This window comes from Hippopotamus amphibius, chromosome 17 (genome assembly GCF_030028045.1).
Source record: "Hippopotamus amphibius kiboko isolate mHipAmp2 chromosome 17, mHipAmp2.hap2, whole genome shotgun sequence".
Lineage (NCBI taxonomy): Eukaryota > Metazoa > Chordata > Mammalia > Artiodactyla > Hippopotamidae > Hippopotamus > Hippopotamus amphibius.
Window position 1 is genome coordinate 6319335 of NC_080202.1, and position 26048 is coordinate 6345382.

Sequence of the window (26048 nt, forward strand, 5' to 3'; positions counted from 1 at the left end):
AATATAAGATGATACGTTTTTTCTCTTTCAAGAAAAGTATCTAAATTGGGGGGGGGGAACCTCATTTGTGATCTTGGTGGTTTAAGAATAGTAATAAAAAACTGTGTCAACCAAAAAACAATGCAGGAGACTACAAGTAAGAAATGAGTTTATTTGGGGTCTAAAGAATTGCAATTCAGAAGACACAGATTCAGGTAAAACTGAGTGTGTTCTGGGGAAGAGAGTCGGGGGCTCAAAGTACAAAAAGCCACAGAGCTGCCTGTTGGGAACTGTGGCTGACTCAACACAGGTCAAGAAATATTTGTCTTTGAGGAATCATGAATTATTCCAGGGTAGGGGTCCCTTAGATATCCCAAGTTTCCAGCACACCTTCTGGATGACTTCATTAGGGCAATAAGTGGTCAAAAGGTCAGACTGCATCCAGGCTGAGACATGCCTAAGTCACATGTCCTCAAGGGCCTCCCAGCTCCATTGCAGAAAGCTCTCTTAGCAATACCAGCACGATGCTGACCTTCCTTTCACAAGTGACAGGTTTACACTAGACAGAGTTTTAGGTAACCTTTAACACTTAAAGTTTTACAGGTCCATGAGGTCAGGCTCAGGGGTGTTAGGAATTCATCCAATATACAGTTATAAAACACCTACTTTCACTCAGGAACTGTTTTAGAAGCTAGTATTTTATTTCACGTTAACATGAAGAAGTTGTGTAAAAATGCTTTGGTAAACAAATAAAGGGTCAAGCCATTCAAAGAATCACTCTGGCAAATAAAAGTTAACAGACCAGCTGAAAAAACACCGAATTCAATTTTAACGTGTCTGACGGCAGTCTGACCAATTAACCTATAAACGGAGCAGAGGTGAACAATAATTTCACACGCTCACTGCCTGAATAAGCAAGGTACTTTTGTGGCTTTTTATCAATTTGAGGAATAATTTCTCCCTAGGGAAACAAACACGGAGAAATGGGGGGGGGGGGGGCGTAGATCTTAAGCACACGCAAGTTCAAGACAGAAAACTTAGTTTGGTGAAAAAACGGTCTGAAGTGCTGAACATTTACTTTGAGCAGACGTTCCGGAGAATCCCAGCTGAATTCAGGAATCAAGCAGCACAGGCAATAACAGACCACTACAAACCTCCTGGTTGGCAAGCAGAGGAGCACATCGGCTCATGAAGACTGTTCGTAAAAAAAAACACCCATCCTCACCAGGCACCGGATGCTTCTGCTCAGCGGGAGCCCTGGAAAAATAATCCCCGCCGGAGTGGGACCCGCAGGTAAGGAAGTGAGAAGGCGTTCTTTTTGTTTGTTCTGGGTTTGTTTTCGTTTTTCCCTTTTTCTGTGTCTTGCACATCTGCCACAGAGGCGGGGAGGGAAGGGATTAAGACCGCAGACGCCGAGACAGAAACACAAGCAAAGCGGCAGGAACGCGAGCTAAACTTTCCCTTGCGGGAGCGGCCCGCCTCCTCCACGCAGGGCGCCGGCACGAGCCGCAGGGCCCCGGCACGAGCCGCAGGGCCCCGGCACGAGCCGCAGGGCCCGGGGGCCCGAGCGCGGGCCCCGCTGCGTACGGCGCTGCCACGGCGAACGAACGCGGGAGCGGGAGTCCCAGGCCGTCCAGCCCCCCCTGCCGAGGCCTCGTCGCCCCGAACACTCACGGATCCCAATCAGAGAATTTTTTTTTTTTAAAGGCAAACATCCTTTCAAGGGCTGCGAGTCCGCTTCTGCCGTAGGCCAGGCGAGCGGCGGGCGCCCGACGGGGCGGGAACCCGGCCCGCCCGCCATGGCCTCTTTGCCGAGGCTGGGGGCGCCCGGCCGGGGAGGAGCGGCGGTCGTCGCCGAGGCCCCGGGCCCCCGCGCCGCACACGGACCTCCCCACCCAGCTCCCGCCGCGAGGCCCGCCCTCCCCCCACTCCCGCGGGCCCCGCCGTCCCCCCGGCCCGGCCCGGCCCGGCCCCGCCTCCAGCCGCGAGGAACCACCCACCGCGCGCCGGCTCCTTGCCGAAGGGCTCCTTGACTCCCGGCTAGGCTACCGCCTCCCCATCGAGCGCGGCGGAAGGAGCGGCTCTCCCTCGCTTCCGGCGGAAGCGGAAACGGGCGGCGGAAGTCGAGGGGCGGGGCAGAAGGAGGCGCGGTCTCTGAAGCCCATGGCGGGGTTGTGGCTCGCGCGCGGCCGTCCGAGGCAGCTTCCGGATGGCGGGCTATGGCGGCTCTTGCCTCACGGACTCAGGGTTTGGGGCCCCGGGGCGGGGACCGCTCGGGTCTGGCTGGGGCGGCCCTGCGCGCAGCCAGAGGAGGCGCGGCGGGCCCCGGGGCTCGCTGGCAGCTGCCTGGGGAGCCGCGCCCTCAGCACGGCGAGGCCGCCCCCGCCCGGGTCGTCGGGACCGGAGGCGAGGGGCGGCAGGGACCCCACGCGGCCCTCGCAGCCCGGGGTGAGTGCGCACTGGGAGCCCTGCGCCCTGCCCGTCCCACTCGGTCCTGGCCCCGAGTTGTCCCCTCCGCCGGCTCGCCTGGGTCGCAGAGTCTCAGCCCGCGTTCCCCTCCGGTTTGCACGTCCCCACAGCGTGAAGGAGGGAACCGGAGACCCGACAGCCTCTCCACGCGTTTGGATACCTGGGCTTGGATGTTAGTTAGCCTTTGCGCCAAGAAAATAAGTTCCGGGTTTCCTGAGGGGGGGTCTCAACCTTAAGGCTCCCGTGATCGAAGAGTCAGAGAATTTTTATAATGTGTCCCTTGAGTCTCCCTTCAGAGGCTCGGTGTATATGCTGACGTTTCGCAGACGTGGGTCGTGGTTGCGTGCTGGGTGTGCCTTTTTCCTTTGGTTCCTCCTAGGTTCTAGTTCTGACCCCGAAAGAACTTAAGAGCCCCTAGGCCCTAGTGGTTGGTAAGAGAAGTGGTCTTTGGAGCTGGGGGAAGGTTAATGAGTTATTCTACCTATCTTGGGACTCGGAAAAAGTACAGAGAAATAATGATGCAATTTGCAAGAAGTTCCCCTATTAGCTCTCTTCTACTTTGGCTTTGTTACTTGTGGAAGCCAGAGTTAGGTTAACCTGCCAAATTTATTTGGTTTATTTCTGTGCATTCTCAGTATCAGCAGAAGCAGGTGAATTAACTGGTTTTTAAATCAGCAGTTGGTATCTGGGTCACACGTGGTAGCAATCATGGTACTTGAGCCATGCACGGGTCGTTTTTTCAGGTGAAAATAAATTGACTTAGGGAACGTTCCCTTGGAAAGAAGTGCCTTTGTAATTGTGTTTGGAGCCCAGACGCAGCTGCATCCACAGAAATTTTCAGTATTTTCTTATCCCAAAGTAACATGAAACGTGCTCTCCGTTTAACAAGATCAAGACCTGTGCATGTATCTTAAAAACTACTGTAATAAGTTTAGTGTGATTTAAATGTTTGCATCTTACTAGTATTTTTACCTTTGAAATCTCTGCCCCAGTAGCCTGTTTCCTGGAAGTCTTTAGCCATCACATTTGCTATTGGAGGAGCTTTATTGGCTGGAATGAAGTACTTCAAGAAAGAAAAGACGGAGAGTAAGTAGATATCACCTGGTCAGCTCTGAACAAAATCCTTCCTGGCTATGGACTAGCATCTTTATGTTGTTGTTTTTCAGCCTTTTATCTTGAAATAATTTTTTTTAAGTCTTAATTGAATTTGTTACAATATTGCTTCTGTTTTATGTTTTGGTTTTTTGGCTGTGAGGCATGTGGGATCTCAGCCCCACCCCCCCACCAGGGATCACCTAACCCACACCTCCTGCATTGGAAAGCGAAGTCTTAACCACCGGACCACCCGGAAAGTCCCTAACTTGAAATAATTTTAGGTTTACAGAAGAGTTGTAAAAGTGACAGAGTTCCCACATCTTTCACTTGTCTTCCCCTGATGTTGACATCTTATATAACCATGGCTAGTTTATCAAAACTAAGAAATTAAAATTCATACAATACTGTTCACTAAACTACAGACTTTATTTGAATTTTACCTGTTTTTCCATTGTCTCATGTGTTCAAGGCACACCGTCTAACCATGTGAAAAGACTTATTGTGGATGGATTTGGATGTAGATAGTAAGAAGTCCAGAGGGTACAAAGATGACTAAGGTGCAGTCCAGTCATTGGGGCGCACATGACAGTGAAGCAGACACAGAAGTAAAGGATTTCACTGAATGAGGTTCTACCAGGCGGGAGGGCAGTCCATGGTGAGAACCTGGTATGGGATTGCCAGGAACTGCTCTGGATTAACACCTGGAGTGGTTAGAAATTGTTTACAAGAAGTTTATATTTTAGTGAGTATTTCGGGACTTTTAAGATTTGTTTTAGAAGTTTCCAGTAAGTCTTTAAAGTATCACTTACTCTGTTTTGATTCTTTAGACAGTCTCTTTTGATGCCATTATACAAGGGATAATGTTTACATCTGGGAGTGAGAATTCATAGGCTTTAGAACCTTAGGAATATAAGATCTGTATTGATACACAGATATATTTCTTTTGCGTGCATAACAAACAGTGTTTTATTGATACAATTTTCATATTTTAATGAGTTAAGTTCATTCAGTTTCAAAATGAAACAAACCTGACAAACTAGGAAAGTAATGGTAGAAACGATTTGAGAAAACCCAAGCTTCTTTTGACTTCGGTTTGGAATTTCACCTTCAATTAATTTTGTTTTATAAAAACTTGTAGTATGAAACAGTATTAAAAGTGTTCCTAAGTTGTTTGAGAGTATTTGCTGACATGATGCCTCATCATTGCCAAATACTTTATTGTATATTTTCAACAAACAAGGACATTCTCCAGCATAACTGCAATACAACCATCAAAATCAGAAAATTAATGTCAGTATGTTACTACTGTTCAATCTTTAGACCTCCTTCAAGTTTTGCGACTGATGCCCTCCTTTTATTTAATTTAAAAAAATTTTTTTAAATTTTTTGGCCGTGGCTCATTCGTTGCATGTGAGATCTTAGTTCCCCCAACAAGGATCGAACCCCCACCACCACTCCTTCCCCCACAGTGGGAGCACGGAGAGTCTCAGCCACTGGACCACCAAGAAAGTCCCAACTGATGTCCTCCTTTTATAGCAAAAGGATCTGGTTCAGAACCACACCTCATACCTAGTTTTTTTCTTTGGTCTCCTTCAAGCCTTTACCTAACTTTCATGACGTTGACAGCTTGGGAGAGTACAGGCCAGTTATTTTATAGACTGTCCCACAGTTTGGGTTTGTGTGGTGTTTTCTTATGATTAGATTCTGGGTGCTGTGTTCTCATGGCATTTAGTCAGGTGTCACATCATTTCAGTTTGTCCCATTACTGATAAAGTTCAGTTTGATCGCTTGATAAAGGTGGTGTCTGTTAGGCTTCTCTATTGAAAATGTAATTAATGTGTATTTTGTGATGTACATTTACATGTGTAAATATTTTATGTTTATGCATGTAAATATTCTGTTCCCCATCAAACTCTCAATTCATTTATTTATGTCAGGGTGGACGTATGATTTCCTAGCAAACCAGTGAGTTGTAATCCATTATTCTCTTTAGGTTCGTGTTCGCAATGTCCCAGGTTGGTCAGTGGGAGCCCCTTCGAACAGACTTCTGTTTCCTTCCAACATGCCTCCAATATTCTTTGAGTTCTTCCTTAATTCTGGCACAATAGGATGTTCTCGGTTCGTGTACTTTCTCTGGTACCAGCCATTTCTCTAAAAAGCCTCACTTCCTTTTAGTGGAGGATGATATTTAAAAGTCAGGATGTGAGCTCATTGCTATTTGGGGTGTGTCCGCCCCTGGGTCCTTGCAGTGGACAGAGCTAGGAGAGAGATGTGTATGTTTATAGCTATACTTATTTCTGTATCTATATATATTCAAATAAGTTCGTACTGTATCTCCCATTTCTTTCCAATACTTGAATGTTCATTCTAGTTTTCTCTCTTTCCATCGTTCTCACTCTTTTTCCATTTGTAACTCTTTAATGTATTTGCTTGTTGTATCAGGCCCCTGTGTGTAACTAAGGTCCCGTTACCGCTGTCCTCTCCCCATGCAGCTACACTCAGGCTCAGACACCCACTGCCAGGCCACGCACCTCGCCCACTTGAGCACAGCCCATTCGACTCTGCTGTGCTCCCTCCCCCACCCCCATTGTTCTCGAAGAGGAGGAAAATAATTTTTTTTACCGCTTTCTTTTTTTATAGTCATTACTGTGTACAATAGCATTTCATTTCATTTTATGCTTATTTTTCTTAAAAGATTTTTTAAGCTTCTTGAAAACTGAGACTGTTTCTTCCACATTTTGTACCCTCAGTCATTAGTATCATATGACCCATGACGTCAGGCATTTGGGTACCTGTGGTTGGACTGACTTTTTTTCCTTTGGTGTGTGTTTGTGTCTCTTCAAGGGCTGGAGAAGCAACGGCAGCGAAGCATTGGAAGGCCTTTACTTGGGGGCCCATTTTCCCTCACAACTCATACTGGCGAGCCCAGAACTGATAAGGACTACCTGGGTCAATGGGTATTGATTTATTTTGGTTTCACTCATTGCCCTGATATCTGTCCAGAAGAACTAGAAAAAATGATTCAAGTCGTGGATGAAATAGGTAAGAAAGCCATCTCTTCCTGTGAAAAGTATGAGTTTCCTTGATATCCTCAACGTTGCTATGCACATTCTTATATCACTGTTAGGTGGAGGGTTGTAATTATTCAGTCTGTGAAAAAATCTCAGTGTCAGGCTTGTTAGTTGCTGTGATTTCTGTGAACTTATTCTCCACCAAAGGAAGCTTGTTTTGATGCTAAATGTTAGGTTGCTTTAACATGTCAGTGGTCTGGGTCTCCCTTAACTCTGCCTTGTGTCCCTTCCTTTTTGTAGCCTTCCATCACTGACACTGCCATTGCCTTTTCCCTGGTGACTGATGGTTAGACTAGGAAATCCGTGGTATGGTCTATGATGTAAACCCTTCTTAAAATGAGTTGTTCCAGGATATTCAGTCCTTGTTAATAGTTTCCTTGCCCTTGAGAAATGGTGGGGAGGTGGAAATCCTACAAACATTGAATTGGGTTAGGAGGCAGGATACCCACGTGACATGACTCTGACAGCATTTATGCACTGGTGCAGGTATTTGATAGGATATTTCTCTGCTGCATCACAGATGTGTATACATCTGCCTTTCCTGGAGGCTGTCCCATCCCCTTCCCCATCCATGCTAGCTGTCCCTCTGTGTTGCCTTAACACCTTGCTGTAGCACTCACTACACGCTGCTGTAATTGCTGTTTGTCTTTCCCTTAGACTGTGAATACTGACTAATGAGAACTTTCTTTCAGACAGTATTCCAACTCTGCCAAATTTAACTCCGCTTTTCATCACTATTGACCCGGAGAGGGACACAAAAGAAGCCATCGCAAATTATGTAAAAGGTGTGTTTTATTCACAATACTTTACATCTGTTTACCTCTTACAGCTTTTGAAAGATCATCTCATTTGAACCTTGCAATGCATTGTGAGATACAGGAGACCTGGTGCTGTCACCTGTATTACAGGTGACAGAAAGAGGCTCAGAATTGTGTCTGTGGCCGATAAGTAAATAAATAAGAACGAGGTCTCTCAATTCCTGCGGCAAGGCTCTTTTTATTTTTTGATAGAGGAAGGGTTGAACTTGCCTTCACACATCAACAAAGTAAAGGGATCCTTGAATTGAGAGGACACATTGCTTCTGATTCCAGCTCAGTACCTTATTATCCCCTTTGTAAAATTAGGACAAACATACATTCTGGGAGTATGTTCATTGAGAGTTGGAAGAAAGATTATTAAATATAAACACATTTTGAACTCATAGTGCTTATTTTATAAATCTAAAATATTAACGATAAACACATTTGTAACTGTTCTGAGGAAGAATTTTAATTCAGATATCTCAACATGCACTTAAAACCTATTAAAAGATGCTTTTAAAGACTATAAATTATGGTAGAATTAAAGGTGAGTATTTAGGTTCTTATGAGCTTGGGTAATTTCTCTGAATTCAAGTTTCTGCAGCTGAAAAAAGTGATGAGAATAAAAATCTGATCAGACGGGTTTTGTTATAATAGTGTGTGAAACTGGGTGCTTAAAAATCAGAAATTTCAAATTTAATTATGGTGAAATTGATTTAAGCTACTGTTCAGAAGGACTAATGAAGTTATTTATTTTTAATATATGACCCTTAATGCATATCCTCTAAAACTTTGAGTTATTTTGAAATGTATTTTAGGTAAGACCCACTGTATATTTTATTATATAAAACATGTATTGAGAGATAGCTGACACATAAAAAGAGTACATACTTAAAGTGCAGCGTGTTACTTTTGTTTTTTTTTTTTTTTTAGTTTTTCTATCTTATTTGCTTCTTATAGTATTTTTTCATTTTATTTTTTTAATACATATTTATTGGAGGATAATTGCTTTACAATCTTGTGTTTCTGCTGTACAACAAAGTGAATCAACTGTATTTATACATATATCCCCTCCCTCTTGAGCATCCCTCCCACCCACCCCCCATCCCACCACTCTAGGTCATCACAAAGCATCAAGCTGATCTCCCTGTGCTATACAGCAGCTTCCCACTAGCTATCTATTTTACATTTTGTAGTATATATATGTCAGTGCTTCACTCTCACTACATCCTAGCCTCCCCATCCCCCGCTGTGTCCTCAAGTCCGTTCTCTACTTGTGCATCTTTATTCCTGCCATCACTAGGTTCATCAGTACCATTTTTTTAGATTCCATGTATACGCGTTAGCATACAGTATTTATTTTTCTCTTTCTAACTTACTTTACTCTGTACGACAGAGTCTAGGTCCATCCACCTCACTACAAATAACTCAATTTTGTTCCTTTTTATGGCTGAGTAGTATTCTGTTGTATATATGTGCCACATCTTCTTTATCCATTCATCTGTTGATGGACATTTAGGTTGCTTCCACGTCCTGGCTGTTGTAAACAGTGCTGCAGTGAACATAGTGGTACATATATCTTTTTGAATTATATTTTTCTCAGGGTATATGCCGAGTACTGGGGTTGCGGGGTCATAAGGTAGTTGTATTTTCAGTTTTTTAAGAAATCTCCATAGTGTTCTCCATAGTGGCTGTACCAATTTACATTCTCACCAACAGTGCAGGAGGGTTCCCTTTTCTCCACACCATCTTCAGCATTTATTGTTTCTAGATTTTTTGATGATGGCCATTCTAACTGGTGTGAGGTGATACCTCGTTGTGGTTTTGATTTGCATTTCTCTAATAATTAGTGACGTTCAGCATCTTTTCATGTGCCTTTTGGCCATCAGTATGTCTTTGGAGGAATGTCCGTTTCCATCTTCCACCCACTTTTGGATTGGGTTGTTTGTTTTTTTGATATTGAGCTGCTTGTATATTTTGGAGATTAACCCTTTGTCAGTTGCTTCGTTTGCAGACATTTTCTCCCATTTTGAGGGTTGTCTTTTCACCTTGTTTATGGTTTCCTTTGCTGTGCAAAAGCTTTTAAGTTTCATTAGGTCCCATTTTTTAAAATTTTTATTTCCATTACTCTAAGAGGTGAGTCAAAAAGGATCTTTCTGTGATTTATGTCATAGCGTGTTTTGCCTCTGTTTTCCTCTAGGAGTTTTATAGTGTCTGGCCTTACATTTAGGTTTTTAATCCATTTTGAGTTTATTTTTGTATACGGTGTTAGGAAGTGTTCTAAGTTCATTCTTTTACATGTAGCTGTCCAGTTTTCCCAGCACCAGTTATTGAAGAGGCTGTCTTTTCTCCACTGTATATTCTTGCCTTCTTTGTCAAAGATAAGGTCACCATATGTGTGTGTGTATCTCTGGGCTTTCTATCCTAGTTCATTGATCTATATTTATGTTTTTGTGCCAGTACCATACTGTCTTGATTACTGTAGCTTTATAGTATAGCCTAAAGTCAGGGAGTCTGATTCCTCCAGCTCCAGTATTTTCCCTCAAGATTTCTTTGGCTATTTAGGCTCTTTTGTGTCTCCATACAAATTTTAGGATTCTTTGTTCTAGTTCTGTAAGAAAAAAAAAATTGCCAGTGGTAATTTGACAGGGATTGCATTGAATCTGTAGATTGCTTTGGGTAGTATAGTCATTTTCACAATATTGATTCTTCTAATCCAGGAACATGGTATATCTCTCCATCTGTTTGTGTCATCTTTGATTTCTTTCATCCGTGTCTTATAGTTTTCTGAGTACAGGTTTTCTTTTGCCTCCTTAGGTAGGTTTATTCCTAGGTATTTTATTGTTTTTGTTGCAGTGGTAAGTGGGAGTGTTTCCTTAATTTCTCTGTCTGATTTTTCATTGTTAGTGTATAGGAATGCAAGTGATTTCTTTTTTTTTTTTTGGCACTCGGGCTTAGGTGCTCCGAGGCATGTGGGATCTTCCTGGAGCAGGGATCAAACCCGTGTCCCCCACATTGGCAGGCGGATTCTCAACCACTGCGCCACCTAGGAAGCCCCGCAAGTGATTTCTGTGCATTGATTTTGTATCCTGTTGCTTTACCAAATTCATTGATTAGCTCTAGTAGTTTTCTGGTGGCATCTTTAGGATTTTCTATGTGTAGTATCATGTCATCCGAAAACAGTAGCACTTTTACTTGTTCTTTTCCAATTTGTATTCCTTTTATTTCTTTTTCTTCCCTGATTGCTGTGGCTAAAACTTCTAGCACTATATTGAATAATAGTGGTGACAGTGGACACCCATGTCTTGTTCCTGATCTTAGAGGAGATGCTTTCAGTTTTTCACCATTGAGAATGATGTTGGCTGTGGGTTTGTCATGTATGGCCTTTGTTATGTTGAGGTATGTTCCCTCTCTGCCCACTTTCTGGAGAGTTTTTATCATAAGTGGGTGTTGAATTTTGTCGAAAGTTTTTTCTGCATCTATTGAGATGATCATATGGTTTTTATCCTTCAATTTGTTGATATGGTGTGTCACATTGATTGATTTGAGTATATTGAAGAATCCTTGCATTCCAGGGATAAACCCGACTTGATCATGGTGTGTGATCTTTTTAATGTGCTGTTGGATCATGTTTGCTAGTATTTTGTTGAGGATTTTTGCATCTATGTTCATCAGATATTGGCCTGTAATTTTCTTTTTTGGTGACATCTTTGCCTGGTTTTGGTATCAGGGTGATGATGGCCTCGTAAAATGAGTTTGGGAGTGTTCCTCCTTCTGCTATATTTTGGGAGAGTTTGAGAAAGATGTGTATTAGCTCTTCTCTAAATGTTTGAGAGATTTCACCTGTGAAGCCATCTGGCCCTGGGCTTTTGTTTGTTGGAAGATTTTTAATCACAGTTTCAGTTTCACTGCTTGTGGTTGGTCTGTTCATATTTCCTATTTCTTCCTGGTTCGGTCTTGAAAGGTTGTACTTTTCTAAGAATTTGTCCATTTCTTCCAGGTTGTCCATTTTACTGGCATATAGTTGCTTGTAGTAGTTTCTCATGATTCTTTGTATTTCTACAGTGTCATTTGTTATTTCTCCTTTTTCATTTCTAATTCTGTTAATTTGAGTCTTCCTTTTTTTCCTGAAGAGTCTGGCTAATGGGTTATCAATTTTGTTTATCTTCTCAAAGAACCAGCATTTAGTTTTTGAGATTTTTCTTGTTTCTTAAGGTAGGATTGCATTGCTATAAACTTCCCTCTTAGAATTGCTTTTGCTGTATCCCATAGGTTTTGGGTCATTGTGTTTTCATTGTCATTTGTTTCTAGGTATTTTTTGATTTCCCCTTTGATTTCTTCAGTGATCTCTTGGTTATTTAGTAGCGTGTTGCTTAGCCTCCATGTGTTTGTATTTTTTGCATTTTTTTCTTCTGTAATTGATATTTAGTCTTACAGCATTGTGGTCAGAAAAGATGCTTGATATGATTTCAGTTATTTATTTATTTATTATTTTGGGGGGGTTACACCAAGTTCAATCATCTGTTTTTATACACATATCCCCGTTGATTTCAGTTTTTTAAATTTACCAAGGCTTGATTTGTGACCCAAGATATGATCTATCCTGGAGAATGTTCTGTGTGCACTTGAGAAGAAAGTGTATTCTGTTGGTTTTGGATGAAAAGTCTTATAAATATGAGTTAAGTTCATCTGGTCTAATGTGTTATTTAGAGCTTGTGTGTCCGTATTTAATTTCTGTTTGGATTATCTGTCCATTGGTGTAAGTGGGGTGTTAAAGTCCTCTACTATTATTGTGTTACTGTCGATTTCCCCTTTTATGGCTGTTAGCATTTGCCTTATGTGTTGGGGAGCTCCTATATTGGGTGCATAGATATTTATGATTATTATATCTTCTTGGATTGATCCCTTGATCATTATGCAGTGTCCTCCCTGGTCTCTTATAATAGTCTTTATTTTAAAGTCTATTTTGTCTGATATGAGTATTGCTACTCCAGCTTTCTTTTGATTTCCATTTCCATGGAATACCTTTTTCCATCCCCTCACTTTCAGTCTATATGTCCCTAGGTCTGAAGTGGGTCTCTTGTAGACAGCATATATATGGGTCTTGTTTTTGTATCCATTCAGCCAGTCTGTGTCTTTTGGTTGGGGCATTTAATCCATTGACATCTAAGGTAATTATTGAATGTATATACCTATTACCATTTTCTTAATTGTTTTGGCTTTATTTTTGTAGGTCTTTTCCTCCTCTTGTGTTTCCTGCCTAGAGAATTTCCTTTAGTATTTGCTGTAGAGCTGGTTTGGTGGTGTTGAATTCTCTTAACTGTTGCTTGTCTGTGAAGCATTTGATTTCTGCATCAAATCTGAATGAGATCCTTGCTGGGTAGAATAATCTTGGTTGTAGGTTTTTCTCTTTCATCACTTTAAGTATATCCTGCCACTCCCTTCTGGCCTGCAGAATTTCTGCTGAAAGAACAGCTGTTAAGCTTATGGGGATTCCCTTGTATGTTAATTGTTGTTTTTCCCTTGCTGCTTTTAATATTTTTTCTTTGTATTTAATTTTTGATAGTTTGATTAGTATGCGTCTCAGCATGTTTCTCCTTGGGTTTATCCTATATGGGACTCTGCACTTCCTGGGCTTGATTAACCATTTCTTTTCCCATGTTAGGGAAGTTTTCGACTATAATCTCTTAAAATATTTTCTCAGACCTTTTCTTTTTCTTCTTTTCTGGGACCCCTATAATTCGAATGTTCATGAGTTTAATGTTGTTCCCAAGGTCTCTGAGTCGGTCCTCAATTCTTCTCATTCTTTTTCCCTTATTCTGCTCTGCAGCAGTTATTTCCACCATTCTATCTTCCAACTCACTTATCTATTCTTATACCTCCGTTATTCTATTGATTCCTTCTAGAATAGTTTTAATTTCCATTATTGTGTTGCTCATCACTGTGTGTTTGCTCTTTAGTTCTTCTTGGTCCTTGTTAAACTTTTCTTGCATTTTCTCCAACTGTGCCTCCATTCTGTTTCTGAGATATTGGATCATCTTTACTATCATTACTCTGAATTCTTTTTCAGGTAGGCTGCCTATCTCTTCTCCATTTATTTGATCTTGTGGGTTTTTACCTTGTTCCTTCATCTGCTGCATATTTCTCTGTCTTCTCATTTTGTTTAACTTACTGTGTTTGGGGTCTTCTTTCCTCAGGCTGCAGGGTCATAGTTACTCTTTTTTCCCAGTGGATGAGGTTGGTCCACTGGCTTGTGTAGGTTTCCTGGTGGGGGAGAATGGTTCCTGTGTTCTGATGGGTGGAGCTGAACCTTGTCCTTATGGGCAAGGCCGTGTCCAGCGGTGTGTTTTGGGGCGTCCGTGAACTTAATATGACTTTAGGCAGCCTGTCTGCTAATGGGTGGGGTTGTGTTCCTGTCTTGCTAGTTGTTTGGCATGAGGCGTCCAGCTCTGGAGCTTACTGGCTGTTGGGTGGAGCCGGATCTTAGTGCTGAGATGGAGCCCTCTGGGAGAGCTCTCGCCAATTAGTTTTGCATTGGGCTGGGAGTTCTCTGGTGGTCCAGCGTCCTGGACTTGGCTCTTCCACCTCAGAGGCTCAGGCCCTACCCCTAGCCAGGGCACCAAGACCCTGCAAGCTGCATGGCGCAGAAGAAAAGGAAGAAGAGGAAGCAAAAAAAAAAAGAACAGACAAAACCCCAAGACAAATGGTAAAAGCAAAGCTAAACAGACAAAATCACATAAAGAAGCGTACACACACACATACTCACTAAAAGAAAAGTGAAAAAACAAAGGGAGAACACAAAGATGAGAGTGACCAAGCCAATAAACAAACCCCAAAACAAAAGCAAACTACAAATTAAACTAACAAAAACATAAGACTAGAAACAGGTCAAATGCAGAAAGCTATCCAGGAAGTCCTCCAGTACTTCTAGGTAGGTCTCTGGACCTGCTGTGGGCACTGTAGTGCCAGCTCAGACCCTGATTTGGCCTTACTTCTGCATGTATTTGTCCCAGTAGTCCACAGTTGCCCCCAGAGTCCACAGCCTCAGTTGTAGGAACACTTGTCTATTCTGGTAATCCACAGATGCAGGGTTTACCAAGCTGATTGCAGGGATTTAACCCACTGCTCCAGGGGCTGCGCAGAGAGGTTTCCATTTCTCTTCTTTGGTCGCACAGCCCTCAGGGCTCAGTTTTGGCTTTGGTCCCACCTCTGCATGTGGGCTGCCCTCGGGTGTCTGTACCCCACCCAGGCGAGAGGAGGCGAAAGCAGTGGCTGCTTAGGCCTCACTTGCTCACTCAGGCCTGGGGGAAGGAGAGGTATGGCAGTCACAGTTGAAGCGTGCAGGAAGAGCCTGCAGCAGCAGAGGCCTGCATGAATTTTTAAGACCCTGACGTGTGCCGTGTGTTATCCTGGGACCTTGCACCCAGGACCCTTGGTGGCTGTGGTAGCAGCCTCTGGGGTCTTGAGAGAACAGCCGTGGCTCATGCTCCCGTAGGCATTGCCCTGCCATCTCTGAGCGCAGGGAGCAAGAAAGGTCCCCTGCCTCTGCAGCAGGCCCAGGTTTTTCCCCCTGGATGCCCCCCCGCCCCAACTGGCGGTGGCACACTAGCCTCCCCCCAGCTGTTCTCACACAGCCAACCCCACTCCTCTCCCTGGGGTCTGACTTCCAAAGTCCAAGCCTCAGTGTCCAGCCCCCACCCATGCCAGCAGGCAAGCAGACAAGCGTCTCAAGCTGGGAAGTGCTGTTTGGCACCAATCCTCCTTGCGGGAATCTCTCCACTCAGCCCTCCGCACCTCTGTTGCTGCCCTTTCCTCTGAGGCTCCGAAGCTCCCCTCCCCCTCCATCCCCCCCAGTGTGGAGGCTTCCTTGTATGTGGAAACTTTTCCTCCTTTATTGCTCCCTTCCAGAGGGACAGGTCCCATCCTGATTCCTTTGTCTCTTTTTTTTTTCCTTTTGCCCTACCCACTTATATGGGGATTTTCTTGCCTCTTTGGAAGTTTGAGGTCCCCTGCCAGTGTTTGGTTGGTGTTCTGTAGGAGCTGTTCCACATGTAGATGTGTTCTTGATGTATGTGTGGGTAGGAGGGTGATCTCCCCGTCTTACCTCTCTGCCATCTTGAAGGTCCTCCCCTACCTTTTGACACATGTATGCGCTTGGGAAATCGTCACCACAGTCAGAGTGACCATATCTATCACCCCCAGCAGCTTCCATGTGCCCTTCCTCAGCCCTCCTTCATATCCCTCCCCTGCACCCACCTCCTGTCTCCAGGCAACCACTGATCTGCTTTCCGTCAATGTAGACTAGTTTGCATTCTTAGGAGTTTATGTAAATGGAATTATATGGTATATACTCTTTTTTTTTTTTAAATGATTTCCTTCAGTGTAATTATGTTGAGATTCATCCATGTTGTAGTGTGTGTCAATAGTTCATTCGTTTTTATTGCTGAGTAGTATCTCATTGATGGACATTGGAGTTATTTCCAGTCTTCAACAATTGCAAATAAAGCTGCTAAGAGTGCTCATGTACACATCTTTGTGTGGACACATGCTTTCATTTCTCTCGAGTAAATATCTAGGAGTGGAGTGACTGGGTCCTATGATAGGTGAATGTTTAACTTTTTAAGAAACCGACAAACTTTTTTCCAAGGAGGTTGTACATTTTTACACTCCCAATGGCACTGTATAAGAGCTCCAGCTCCTCCACATCCTGCCACACTTCGTGGGGTCATTCTTTTTCATTTTAGCCATTTCATTAGGTGTTTAGTGGTATCCCATTGTGGTTTTAATAATGCACTTCCCTTAGTAACTTTTAACATTAAGCATCTTTTCATGCCGTTATTTGCCATCTGTACGTCTTCTTTGGTAAAGTGTCTCCGCTTCTTCTGCCCATTTTTATGGGGCTGTTTGTTTTACTTTTACTTATTTATTTGTTCACTATTTACATTCCTGATACAAGTCTTTTAATCAGGTGTGTGATTTGCAAATATTTCCTCCCAGTCTGTGGCTTCTCTTGTCAGCCATGTCTTGTGAAGAGCAGTTTCCATTTTGATGAAGTTCAGTTTATTAGCTTGTTCTTTTATAGATAATTTTTTTGGTTTCATATGTAAGAAATCTTTGCCTAACCCAAGGTTATAAAGGTTTGTTTTCACATTGAAGTTTTAGTTTTTATTATATATAAGCAGAATTTATGTCCACAGTTTACAGGTTTGTCAGAAATTTGAGCAATAGCATCATTGTTTTCTCAAGCAGTAAAAAGCAGGTATAACTCATTGGGTGATAAATGATCTCCAATTTAAATGTGTGTCATATTGGCAATTATTTATTATCACGTATTAGCCAAACCTTAGATAATCCCAAATGAGTAGATATTTGAGTTACCGAACCTAACAGAAATACCAAAGCCTTGTGGTAACAGTCCTCATCAGCAAGTCCATACAGTGATTGATGATGTGATCATTTCTGGTTGCATTTGGGGGGTGGGATTTTTAAATATTTAAATTGGTATTTAGAAAATTACTGCAATTTCAACAACTTTTCTAAAAGGTTTGGATGTGTAACTAATTCAGGCTTCACTCACCTTCTCTTCATTTACTCAGAGAGTGGGAAAGAAAGACAAGCCACCTCACTTTTTCAGTATCCGAGCAATTCTTCAATTTAGAAGGAGTTAGTCCAAAGAATGAAAATAGGCTTTCTCTACCTTTGGAAGAGGGTACTGCTGTTAAATGTTAGACTCAGCTCAGTAGTCTGATGAGTCCAGGTGTCTTAAGTGATTTCCCCAGCTGGCTTACATAAATTCCAGAAACTTAATAGCAAATGCATGCTGTGTGATTATGTGCTGGAGAATGAGGTGTAGGTATTTCTACTTGGTATGAACTAATTGTCAGCAAACTTTTTTCTCATATGATACAATGGAAAATTGTCATGCTTAATTCATAATTATATCTTTAAATGTCAGCATATCTCAGAACTACACCTAAGTATTTAAAAAAACTAACAAAAAATGTGACTCAAATAATTAGAGTATATTTCAACTCTTTACTGGATAGTCCTCAAAGGATTTGACTGTATATTACCAAGAACCAGCTTTTGGTTCCATTGCTCTTCTCTGTTAATAACCTGTTTTAAGTTTCATTGATTTCCACTCTAATTCTCTTATTGCTGCATACTTTGGATTTTTTTTAATAATGATTTTTTTAGACATTATTTATTTATTTATTGGCTTCTTTGGGTTCGTTCCTGTGCACAGGCTCTCTCTAGTTGTGGTGAGTGGGGGCTACTCTTGGTTGCGGTGTGTGGGCTGCTCATTCCAGTGGCTTCTCTTGTTGCAAGGCGTGGGCTCAGCAGTTGTGGCTCACGGGCTCCAGAGCACAGGCTTAGTGGTTGTGGCTCATGGGCTCAGTTGCTCTGCGGCATGTGGGATCTTCCTGGACCAGGGCTCAAACCCACGTCCCCTGCATTGGCAGGCGGACTCCCAACCACTGCACCACCAGGGGAGTCCCCGTACTTTGGATTTAATTTGCTCTCTTTCTAGATCCTAAGGTGGAATCTTATAATTATTGATTTAGATCTTCTTTTCTACTATATGCATTCAATAAGTTGTGTTTCCATTTTTATTTTATTCAAAGTATTTTTTAGTTTCTCTTGAGATTTCTCCTTTGGCCCATGTGTTATTTAGAAGTGTGTTTAATTTCCATGTGTTTTGGGATTTTCCAGATAATCTTTCTGCTGTTGATTTCTAGTTTAATTCCAGTGTGATCTGTCTTGGTGAAAGTGACATATATTACAGAGGAGAATTTTCATTTGTTCTATGTGAATCTGTTTTTCTTTGAAACATGAAGAAATGTTTAGGGACTCACAGGAAGAAAGTGGCAATAGGGCTGCTTTGTCACTGGCACTGTTTTTTGAAGTAGGGATAGTTGTTTTGCTTGCTTCTTCTTTTTCACTGTTTTTCTCATTTTTTATTTAGAATTTTCTCCCAAACTGATTGGCTTGACTGGCACAAAAGAAGAGATTGACCAAGTGGCCAGAGCATTCAGAGTGTATTACAGCCCTGGCCCCAAGGACGAAGATGAGGACTACATAGTAAGTAAACGCTCAGCTTCCAACACCTGGGCAGGCTCCCAGGTCCCAGACATTCATATAGCTTTCTGTGATGAGCAGCTTTAAAAATGAAGTGAAAATGATAGATAATCTCAGATTATAGCAAATTCCTTAATAATCAAGGATATTTGAAAGGGTAGAAGTGGTATATGTATATTTTGAAGGGTGATTGTTTATATTCATTGTTCTCATGGTTTACTTGCCTGCTTTTCTTTACTAGTGACACAGAAGATTATAGAGCAGCATGAAGTCAGGGATGTCTAGATTCAGTAGGATAGACTATAATCTGAGGCAGAGCTCATTTTAGTTGATAAACATTGTATTGGTTCTCTCTGCCCTCAGTGAAGAGGTGTAAGAAATATGCTCCTTTTGAGAAGGAGTGTTAGGCGATAGGCAGCTGCATTTTGCGTTTGAGTAAGAATTCTGAAAAGCAAGAGAAAAGAAAGGCATAGGCAGCTAGACTTCTTATAAGGTTTCTTTTCACACCAACTATGTATTTGCATAATTTTGTGTTTAGTTGCATGTGCAGCTGTTATGCTCTGCATAATGAGGTGTTTAGTAGTGTTTCTTTCATGATGAAGAACAAGTGTTGCTAGGTGGCTCTTCTGCAACTCTGACAATAAAGAGCGGTCTTCACGGTCATCAGCGCTGCCCAGGAGTCCGAATCATGTGCTTCTTTTCTCGTCAGTGGTTTCACAGTGAAGCATAAGCGCCACCCCTACCCACCAGTTTTCTTCTCAATATGGACATTTTTCCCTATCACATGAAGAGTTGGTGTTGTGTTTTAGTATTATTTCAGGTTTTTTCCTCTGTTGTCATGCTCTAGTTTCTCTATAATATTGGTTGGACAAAGTGATCAATCATAAGAGCCTTCCCAGCCGCAGAGCTGGTTTTGTAGAAAGAAAGATGGTCAGAACCCTGAATCACTGATCCGCCGGCAGCACCATGGCCAGCTCCCAAGAGTGACCTGCAGGGGTGACATCTCACTGTGGTGCTTTGTCTCTGCAGCCCACTGTGATTTCCTTACTACCTTTGAACCTGGAGCATGTGTGCTGCTGTAGCTTTTGGCCTAAATTAAAAGCACGTTTCTGGTCCCTTTGCCGTAAGTCCGCACAGTAATCTTTATTTTCTAGTTCTGGTGCCTCATCGACTTAGGGAAACTTGGGTTCATGGGAGAGAAAGATGAGAAAAATTAGCATTTTCTTCTTACACCCTAAGTTTAGGGAAAGTGAAGGGACCCTACTGTGGTTTCCTCTTGTCATACCAGCTGCGTGAGAAGAATGAGAGGAGAGCAGAGAGGAAACTGGAGAGCTTTTCAGACTTCTTTACTCTTCCTATACAAGAGAGTTGTATTGACTAGTTTTGAGTTTAACTTATGATGACAGTGGGAGCAGTTGAGCTAATCAGTCTGACTTCCAGCCTTGAATAGTTTTATTAAATTGTTTACATATGTACAGTTGTAAACTAGGTAACACCGTTTGGTCTTGTTGCTATAGCTCATAATTCTAAAGTTAAAATACATTTTACAAATTAGACCAAACAACCTATAAAACTCAAGTAAAACAGTCACTTAACGTAATAATAGATACTTGGCTGAAACCAAAGCACTGCCCACCACAGGAACGCTGTCTGGGTCGCACTGCCATTAGACACCCATCTCCTCAGTTAGCTGCCCCTCGTGGTTTTTTATTTAAAGTGCTTTGAAACTGTTGATTGTGTGGCCTCCCTGGCTGGTTGGTCTTAACTTAGTAAGAATGCCTCTTTTTCTTGTCTGACTGTAACAAGCAGTATATGGCAAGGTACCAGTGAGCTCGTAAACATAAATGAGGTTTGGGCACTGAGGTTTGACCTCTAAGGGACATGCAGACAATCCAGAATATGGATATGATTGTTTTTAATCTTAAATATTAAAATGTAAATGTTCACATCTTATGGAGATTTCTTGGATCCTCTAGAACCCATCCATCCCCATTTTGAGAAATAAATACTGGTCTGCTGCCGTAAGAATGTGACCTTTGATAAGAATCAGTGAGTTCACTGTTATACATTTGCTAAATCAACCAGTAGGGGGAGACACTCTCCAGCTGCTTGGGTTTCTCGTTAGTATGACTTTTGTCCGTTGAGGCCACCGATTTTCAGCCACAAGATGGTATGGGGAGTGAGAGAGTGCCTTAAAGGTTGAGATATAAAGGAATGAAGTTTTCTTAATCTCAGACAGTAGCAGCGGAAGTAAGCTTCTGGCTTTGAATACAAGTGGCATCCTCAGACGACAGTATGTGTAACTTGGGGGTGCCACACGTTTAGGATTCCACTGAATGCTACATGTCCACATCATTGCATTATGTGTATAATATTACGTTATTTTCTAAATATTAATTAGGAAATACTTTTGAAGAATACAAGTAGCTTTCAAACCTAAGAAAACATGTTCAGTTTTATTCATCATAAAAGAAATGTGAATTGTATACTATGATGCCCTTTTTCACCTGTTAGATCAGAAAGGCCAAATATATTGTCAAAATGTAATTTAGGAAAAGAGAAAATGCTACAGTGTTGGAGTGAAATTGGACCAGCTGGTGCTTCCATGCATTGTTGATAGGAATTAAACTGATACGCCCTCTTCAGAAGGCCGTTTGTCAGTATCATCAGCATTTAAAGTGGAATACTTTTTAGGTTAGAGACCCCATTTTTTGGAATTTGTCCTTCAGATATAACCTACAGCATTGTTTGTAAAAAAGACTGAAAACCAAGCAACCATTCTTTAAAAGTCTACTGCATATCTACTGATACAGAACAACGCCCAGTATTTGCTAAGTGAGAAGACCAGTATCATGTGTTGTTAAACTGTGTGTAAAAGGAAATAGGTGGGCGTAGACACACTAATCAGCGCAGAGGGTTTCCCTGGAAGAGTACAGAGGGCACTGGTGCAGTGGTGCCCTATCAGGAGAACTGAGGGGCTCTGGGAGTCTGGAAGGAGTGGAAGATTTCATTATATACGTTTACTATATATTCTTTCATTCTCATGTACACACAGTTTGCGCCACCCACAACCCAAGTGAACACTGAGACGTGACCACTGACAGGTTTGACAGTTTGGGTAGAACAATATTTTTATTATGTATTAGAAAGTAATTTATGTGAACAACACTCATAAAATAAGCCCAACACACACTGAAATTCTGGTTTTTAAGGGGGAGAGAAAACAGAGACGAGAAAGAATAGGAAAAAGGAAGAAATTGAGAGAAAGAGGTGTAAGCTACAGAGTAGGGCTTGAAGCGACAGACACCTGGAGACCTGGTTCTGACTCTGTCAGACGTTTGGAGAAACACAGGTTCCCTGTACTCCCACAATGAACGACTCCCAGACCCCCGACAGCTGTCGAGGTGTACATTCTTTCCTTATGTGAACAGACAAGTGGCTCTTTCCACTTGCTGTCTCTTTATGAATGTGTGTGTATAAAAATACGATAACCTCACAGACCCATCGTGTGTGTCTGGGTATATTTGGGGTGTCTCCAGCTTGGTATGTGTGATCTCATTCCTGTCTTTCTTTTTGTGTTGCCAAATAGCAATCAAGCCTGGAATAAATTCCAAGGATTCTAAGTGTCAAGTCTTCAGCCCATTTAAAATTGGATTTGTGGAAGCATATAACTAAAAAAAAAAAAAAAAAGAAATTGATGGCTAGTCTAAACTTTAGATGGAGCTAGGAACACTTTAAGAACTTTGCCAGGAAAGTGGATAATGGATTTAAGGTAACTCCTTGGGGGTGTAGCACATACGGCTCCTAAGGAACTTCCAGGTGATTTGCTTCATGTAGGATTGTTCAGCGTAGTATAAACATTTCTTAGTGGAGGATAACACTCAGTTTCATGTTTCCATTTGAATCACTAATATGAGGACTAAAAGCTGTTAGAATTTATATATTATATATTTAGTGGTTACTTTTCTGGTTTTTTTTTTCTTATAAAACATGGTAAGCAGAATTTAGCCCGTTGAATGATAACTAGTTCTTCCTAAAACAGAAAAGAATATACCCAAGAACTTAATAAATCCCATGTGACATCTCTTTGTAATATGGTTAGGGAGTCAGATGAAATGTTTTACTCGTAAAGCTAGGCTCTTCCCAAGCAGGCTTTGCCGCTCCACAAGCGTTGGCTGTTTTATGCAGATCGGCAGCGGCCGTCTCTTAGACATGCATTCTTTTCTTAGAAATTGTGTGCATGTGTATGTTAAGGGTTAAACTAAAAGAATCCCACGTTCTAGCCCGTGTGTCCAGCAGGGCAAATTTCCGGGTCACAAGAGATTTTAGATAATTTGTCACCGTGAATTGACTGTAGTAGACTTAGGCCCATTCCATACATAATGCTGCAGAGGTTGCTTAACCAGTAATGGGATGTCTCTTATCCTGCGACATTTATTCAGTAAAATAAGCAGCTTGTTCTGGTGAACCTTTTGTCATCTCTGCTTCCCCCCTTTTCTCTGCAGGTGGATCATACAATCATAATGTACTTGATTGGACCAGATGGTGAGTTTCTAGATTATTTTGGCCAGAACAAGAAGAATGGAGAAATAGCTGGTTCAATTGCTGCGCACATGAGGCAACACAGGAAAAAGAGCTAGCCAAAGCAGCGCAGCCATGCACTGCTCTGCTGCTAAAGAGGAAGGAAGCTTTGTCTCCTGTAGGAGCCGACACATACATGTATATACATGCAGCCTACAGGATGGTCTTCATACTAGGAGAACATCTAAATTTTGGATGGGGCAGTGTTACTCTTGGGTTCATCCAGGATGGGTTTTGAAACTGTAAAGATTACAACCAAAAATCTCCCAAATGGTAGCCTTGAGACCAGAGGACCAAGTTGCTGTGAAGCCAGTGGAATGGACCTCAGGGAAGGACACAGCTGGAAAGGACGCAGCCAGGGCGTCTCCCCACATGAGCAGGGGTCTCTCATCAGCGTTGCTGCCTCTCCAGTGACTTGGACTCCTGCTCAGGCAGGTTGTTCTGAATTTCCAGGAGGAGCATAACCTCCACGGTGACCTTGCTTTCCTCTCTGAGTTCTTGGCGGCTGATTATTAGCTAAAGGATGTGCCAGGCTTTCAGGGGCCAAGTGGGTGTAAGAGGGTGTGAATCATGAGTGTATAAAGTACCTTCCTGCCTGTACTGGATTGCACTTGTCTGAAATAAAGGTGTGCTCAGTTTTGCAGCTTGGACAAGCTTGACCTTTCTCGTGGGTGCAGAGATGGCAGCTTACAGCTCTCAGGGCTGAGACCCCCAGACTCAAGGGGGTGGGTAGGTGGGTGCTTGTTAAAGTGCAGGTTCCTGGGCCCAGGGCTGGGTTCACCGAGCTGAGGAAGGACACAGAGACCTGCGTTCACACCTGCCATCCCACGCGTCTGACGCAGTGGCTGGGGGACTGGGGCCTCGAGAGAGTGTTTTGAGGGTGGGGGAAGCAGGTTGGGTCTGGGTGAGTTCCGTGCGTCACCTTCTGGTGCGTCCATCCACAGAGTACTGAGCACACAGCCATTTGGGAAGACGCTGGCTTTTGTTTTTGAGTTTAACTTTCCTGGTGCCTGCGCTCGACTATCGCCATCCTCCACCCGAAGCTGCAGCAGAGCCTCTGAAAGTCTCAGCAAACTGCAAACCGTAAGAGGTGGGCACCTCATCAGACATGCGTTTCCCTTGCGCTTCAGTTCTGTGCTCTGTGCACGTGACACAGCACTGTCTTTAGGTTTTTAAATTCTCTTCTCAGTACTTAACGTTAAACCTACTATAGTACTTATGTCAAGGTATGTGAAAAAGAAAAATCATAAACTCTGTAGCGGTCATGGACTGAACTGTATCCCCCAGATTCATTATGTGCGTTAGAGTCCTAACCTCAGTGCCTCAGAATGTGGCTGTTTGGAGATAGGGTCTCTAAAAGGGTGATAAAGTTAAAATGAGGCCTTTAGGGTGGACCCTCATCCAACATGCGTGGTGGTCACATGGGAAGAGACTGGGACACAGGCAGAGAGAAGACCGTGTGAAGGCATGGAGAGAGGCCTCCAGGCCGCCGGAACCGAGACCGCCAAGGGCTGTTGTTGCGGCCCTCGGGGCTGTGGTGCTTTGTGACACCGCCCTAGCCGACGCGTGCAGTGCCTCACTCCTTTTACTGGGAAACTACCAAGATGTCGCTTATATAAACTTCAACTCAGGAATGGTTGGTTTGGAATGACTTTCCTAGGAACCTTGTCAAGAAGGAGACTGGTCTCATGTAACAAAGAAGATCTTAAGGATCTAAAATGCCAGACATTTAAAAAGATGGTCTGTTTGAAGCCACAGAACATTTGTGTGGATCACTTTGCAGCAGCTAGTGCCGGAGAAAATTCAGTCTTCATTCTCAGCTGTTGCAGGTTAGAGCTTGTGTCATGGTCCAGAAAAGGAACAGCAGCTTTTGAAAAAGGCTTTTATTTGCTCTCCATTCCAGTGTCAGGTTTAAAGGCTTAGAAGCACGGAAAGGGACCTCAGCGATGACGTCCACATCTCTCTACTCATAAGGGGACAATCCCAGAGATTAAGGTGCTGGCTTCACTCCTGAACCTAAATTAGACCTTGGGTCCCAATTTCTAGTCAAGTCCCTGCCTGTCCCAGTGCTGTGGGGCGCTCGCTCACGGGGCCCTTGTGAACCCAGACAAAGCAGGGGAGTGGTGTGTGCCCCTGGGGCAACCTTTCCATTGTGAATCTTGGGAAATTAGAAGCAAGGCTGCTTCTCAGCAAAGTGCCACTTGCAGATTTTGACCTGGGTAGGTTATGGTGTTTTTGCTGGACTCTTCAGTGGGTTTACTATTTTAAGAAATGGCATTTATTTGAAAATTATAAGAATCCTGTCTACGCAGCAGGCCCAGAAGTACTTTCTGCGTCTGGCTGCCTGTGAGGTAGCTGATACCTCAGATGGAAGAGCCGAGACTCACTGAACGCCAGTAAAAAAAAGCACGTGTGGGCTGGACAGCTAATGTGAACCCAGTAAGTTATTTGAAATTGTGAATGCATCTGCATAAGAGATTGTAAAATATCTTTTACTGGTTTTAAGTACATGGTTAAAAGAAAATAAAAATTTCAAATCACCAATACTGCTCTAAATAAGTTTTTTATTTGCATATAGCACAATGCGTGTGTGTGTGTGTGAGAGTGCGCGTGCACTACCCTTTCAGAGAGCAGTCACACAAGCATTTTTCATCCATTTTACCCGTAGTTCTGAGTTACGTTACTCTGTAAAGATATGGGTGGTTATTCCTGTTTATTAATGAGGTACAATTAATAACCTCTTCAGCTGAGTGTTCCTTAATATGCCCCCTTTACAACTCAGGAGGTATTTTCTATTCATTTTAAAAATGTATTTCAAACCTTGTCTTCCCATGATTATAACATAAAAATTTGGAATATACAGGATCCTAAGTTGAAGAAATTTTAAAATCACCATTGTTCTACCACCAGAAAAATACTTGGATGCATTTCCTTTGAATCGTCAACGTTAATCTTTTATTGTACTGGAAATCCA

The 26048-nt window shown here is 42.6% G+C and overlaps 2 protein-coding genes across 7 annotated transcripts in view; one reads left to right on the forward strand and one right to left on the reverse strand.

Annotated features, from left to right (window-relative positions):
• Window positions 1-2736, reverse strand: part of ADPRM (ADP-ribose/CDP-alcohol diphosphatase, manganese dependent) — a 22403-nt gene extending 19667 nt beyond the window's left edge. For 2 of the 6 annotated variants that reach the window (XM_057717219.1, XM_057717218.1), the window contains exon 1: window positions 1134-1913. In XM_057717219.1, coding sequence (XP_057573202.1) covers window positions 1134-1161 — 28 coding nt within the window. In that variant the 5' untranslated portion in view covers window positions 1162-1913. Of the gene's footprint in view, window positions 1-1057; window positions 1914-1979; window positions 2115-2608 lie in introns of those variants that run through there. The other 4 variants (XM_057717213.1, XM_057717216.1, XM_057717214.1 and 1 more) reach the window with 4 other exon arrangements.
• LOC130841038 (protein SCO1 homolog, mitochondrial) lies at window positions 2103-25605 on the forward strand. Its single transcript, XM_057717220.1, has 6 exons — window positions 2103-2427; window positions 3444-3534; window positions 6388-6585; window positions 7307-7399; window positions 18381-18496; window positions 22999-25605. The coding sequence occupies exons 1-6, from the start codon at window positions 2143-2145 to the stop codon at window positions 23131-23133; spliced, it is 918 nt and encodes a 305-aa protein (XP_057573203.1). The 5' UTR covers window positions 2103-2142; the 3' UTR covers window positions 23134-25605.
• Window positions 25606-26048: the final 443 nt, after the last annotated feature.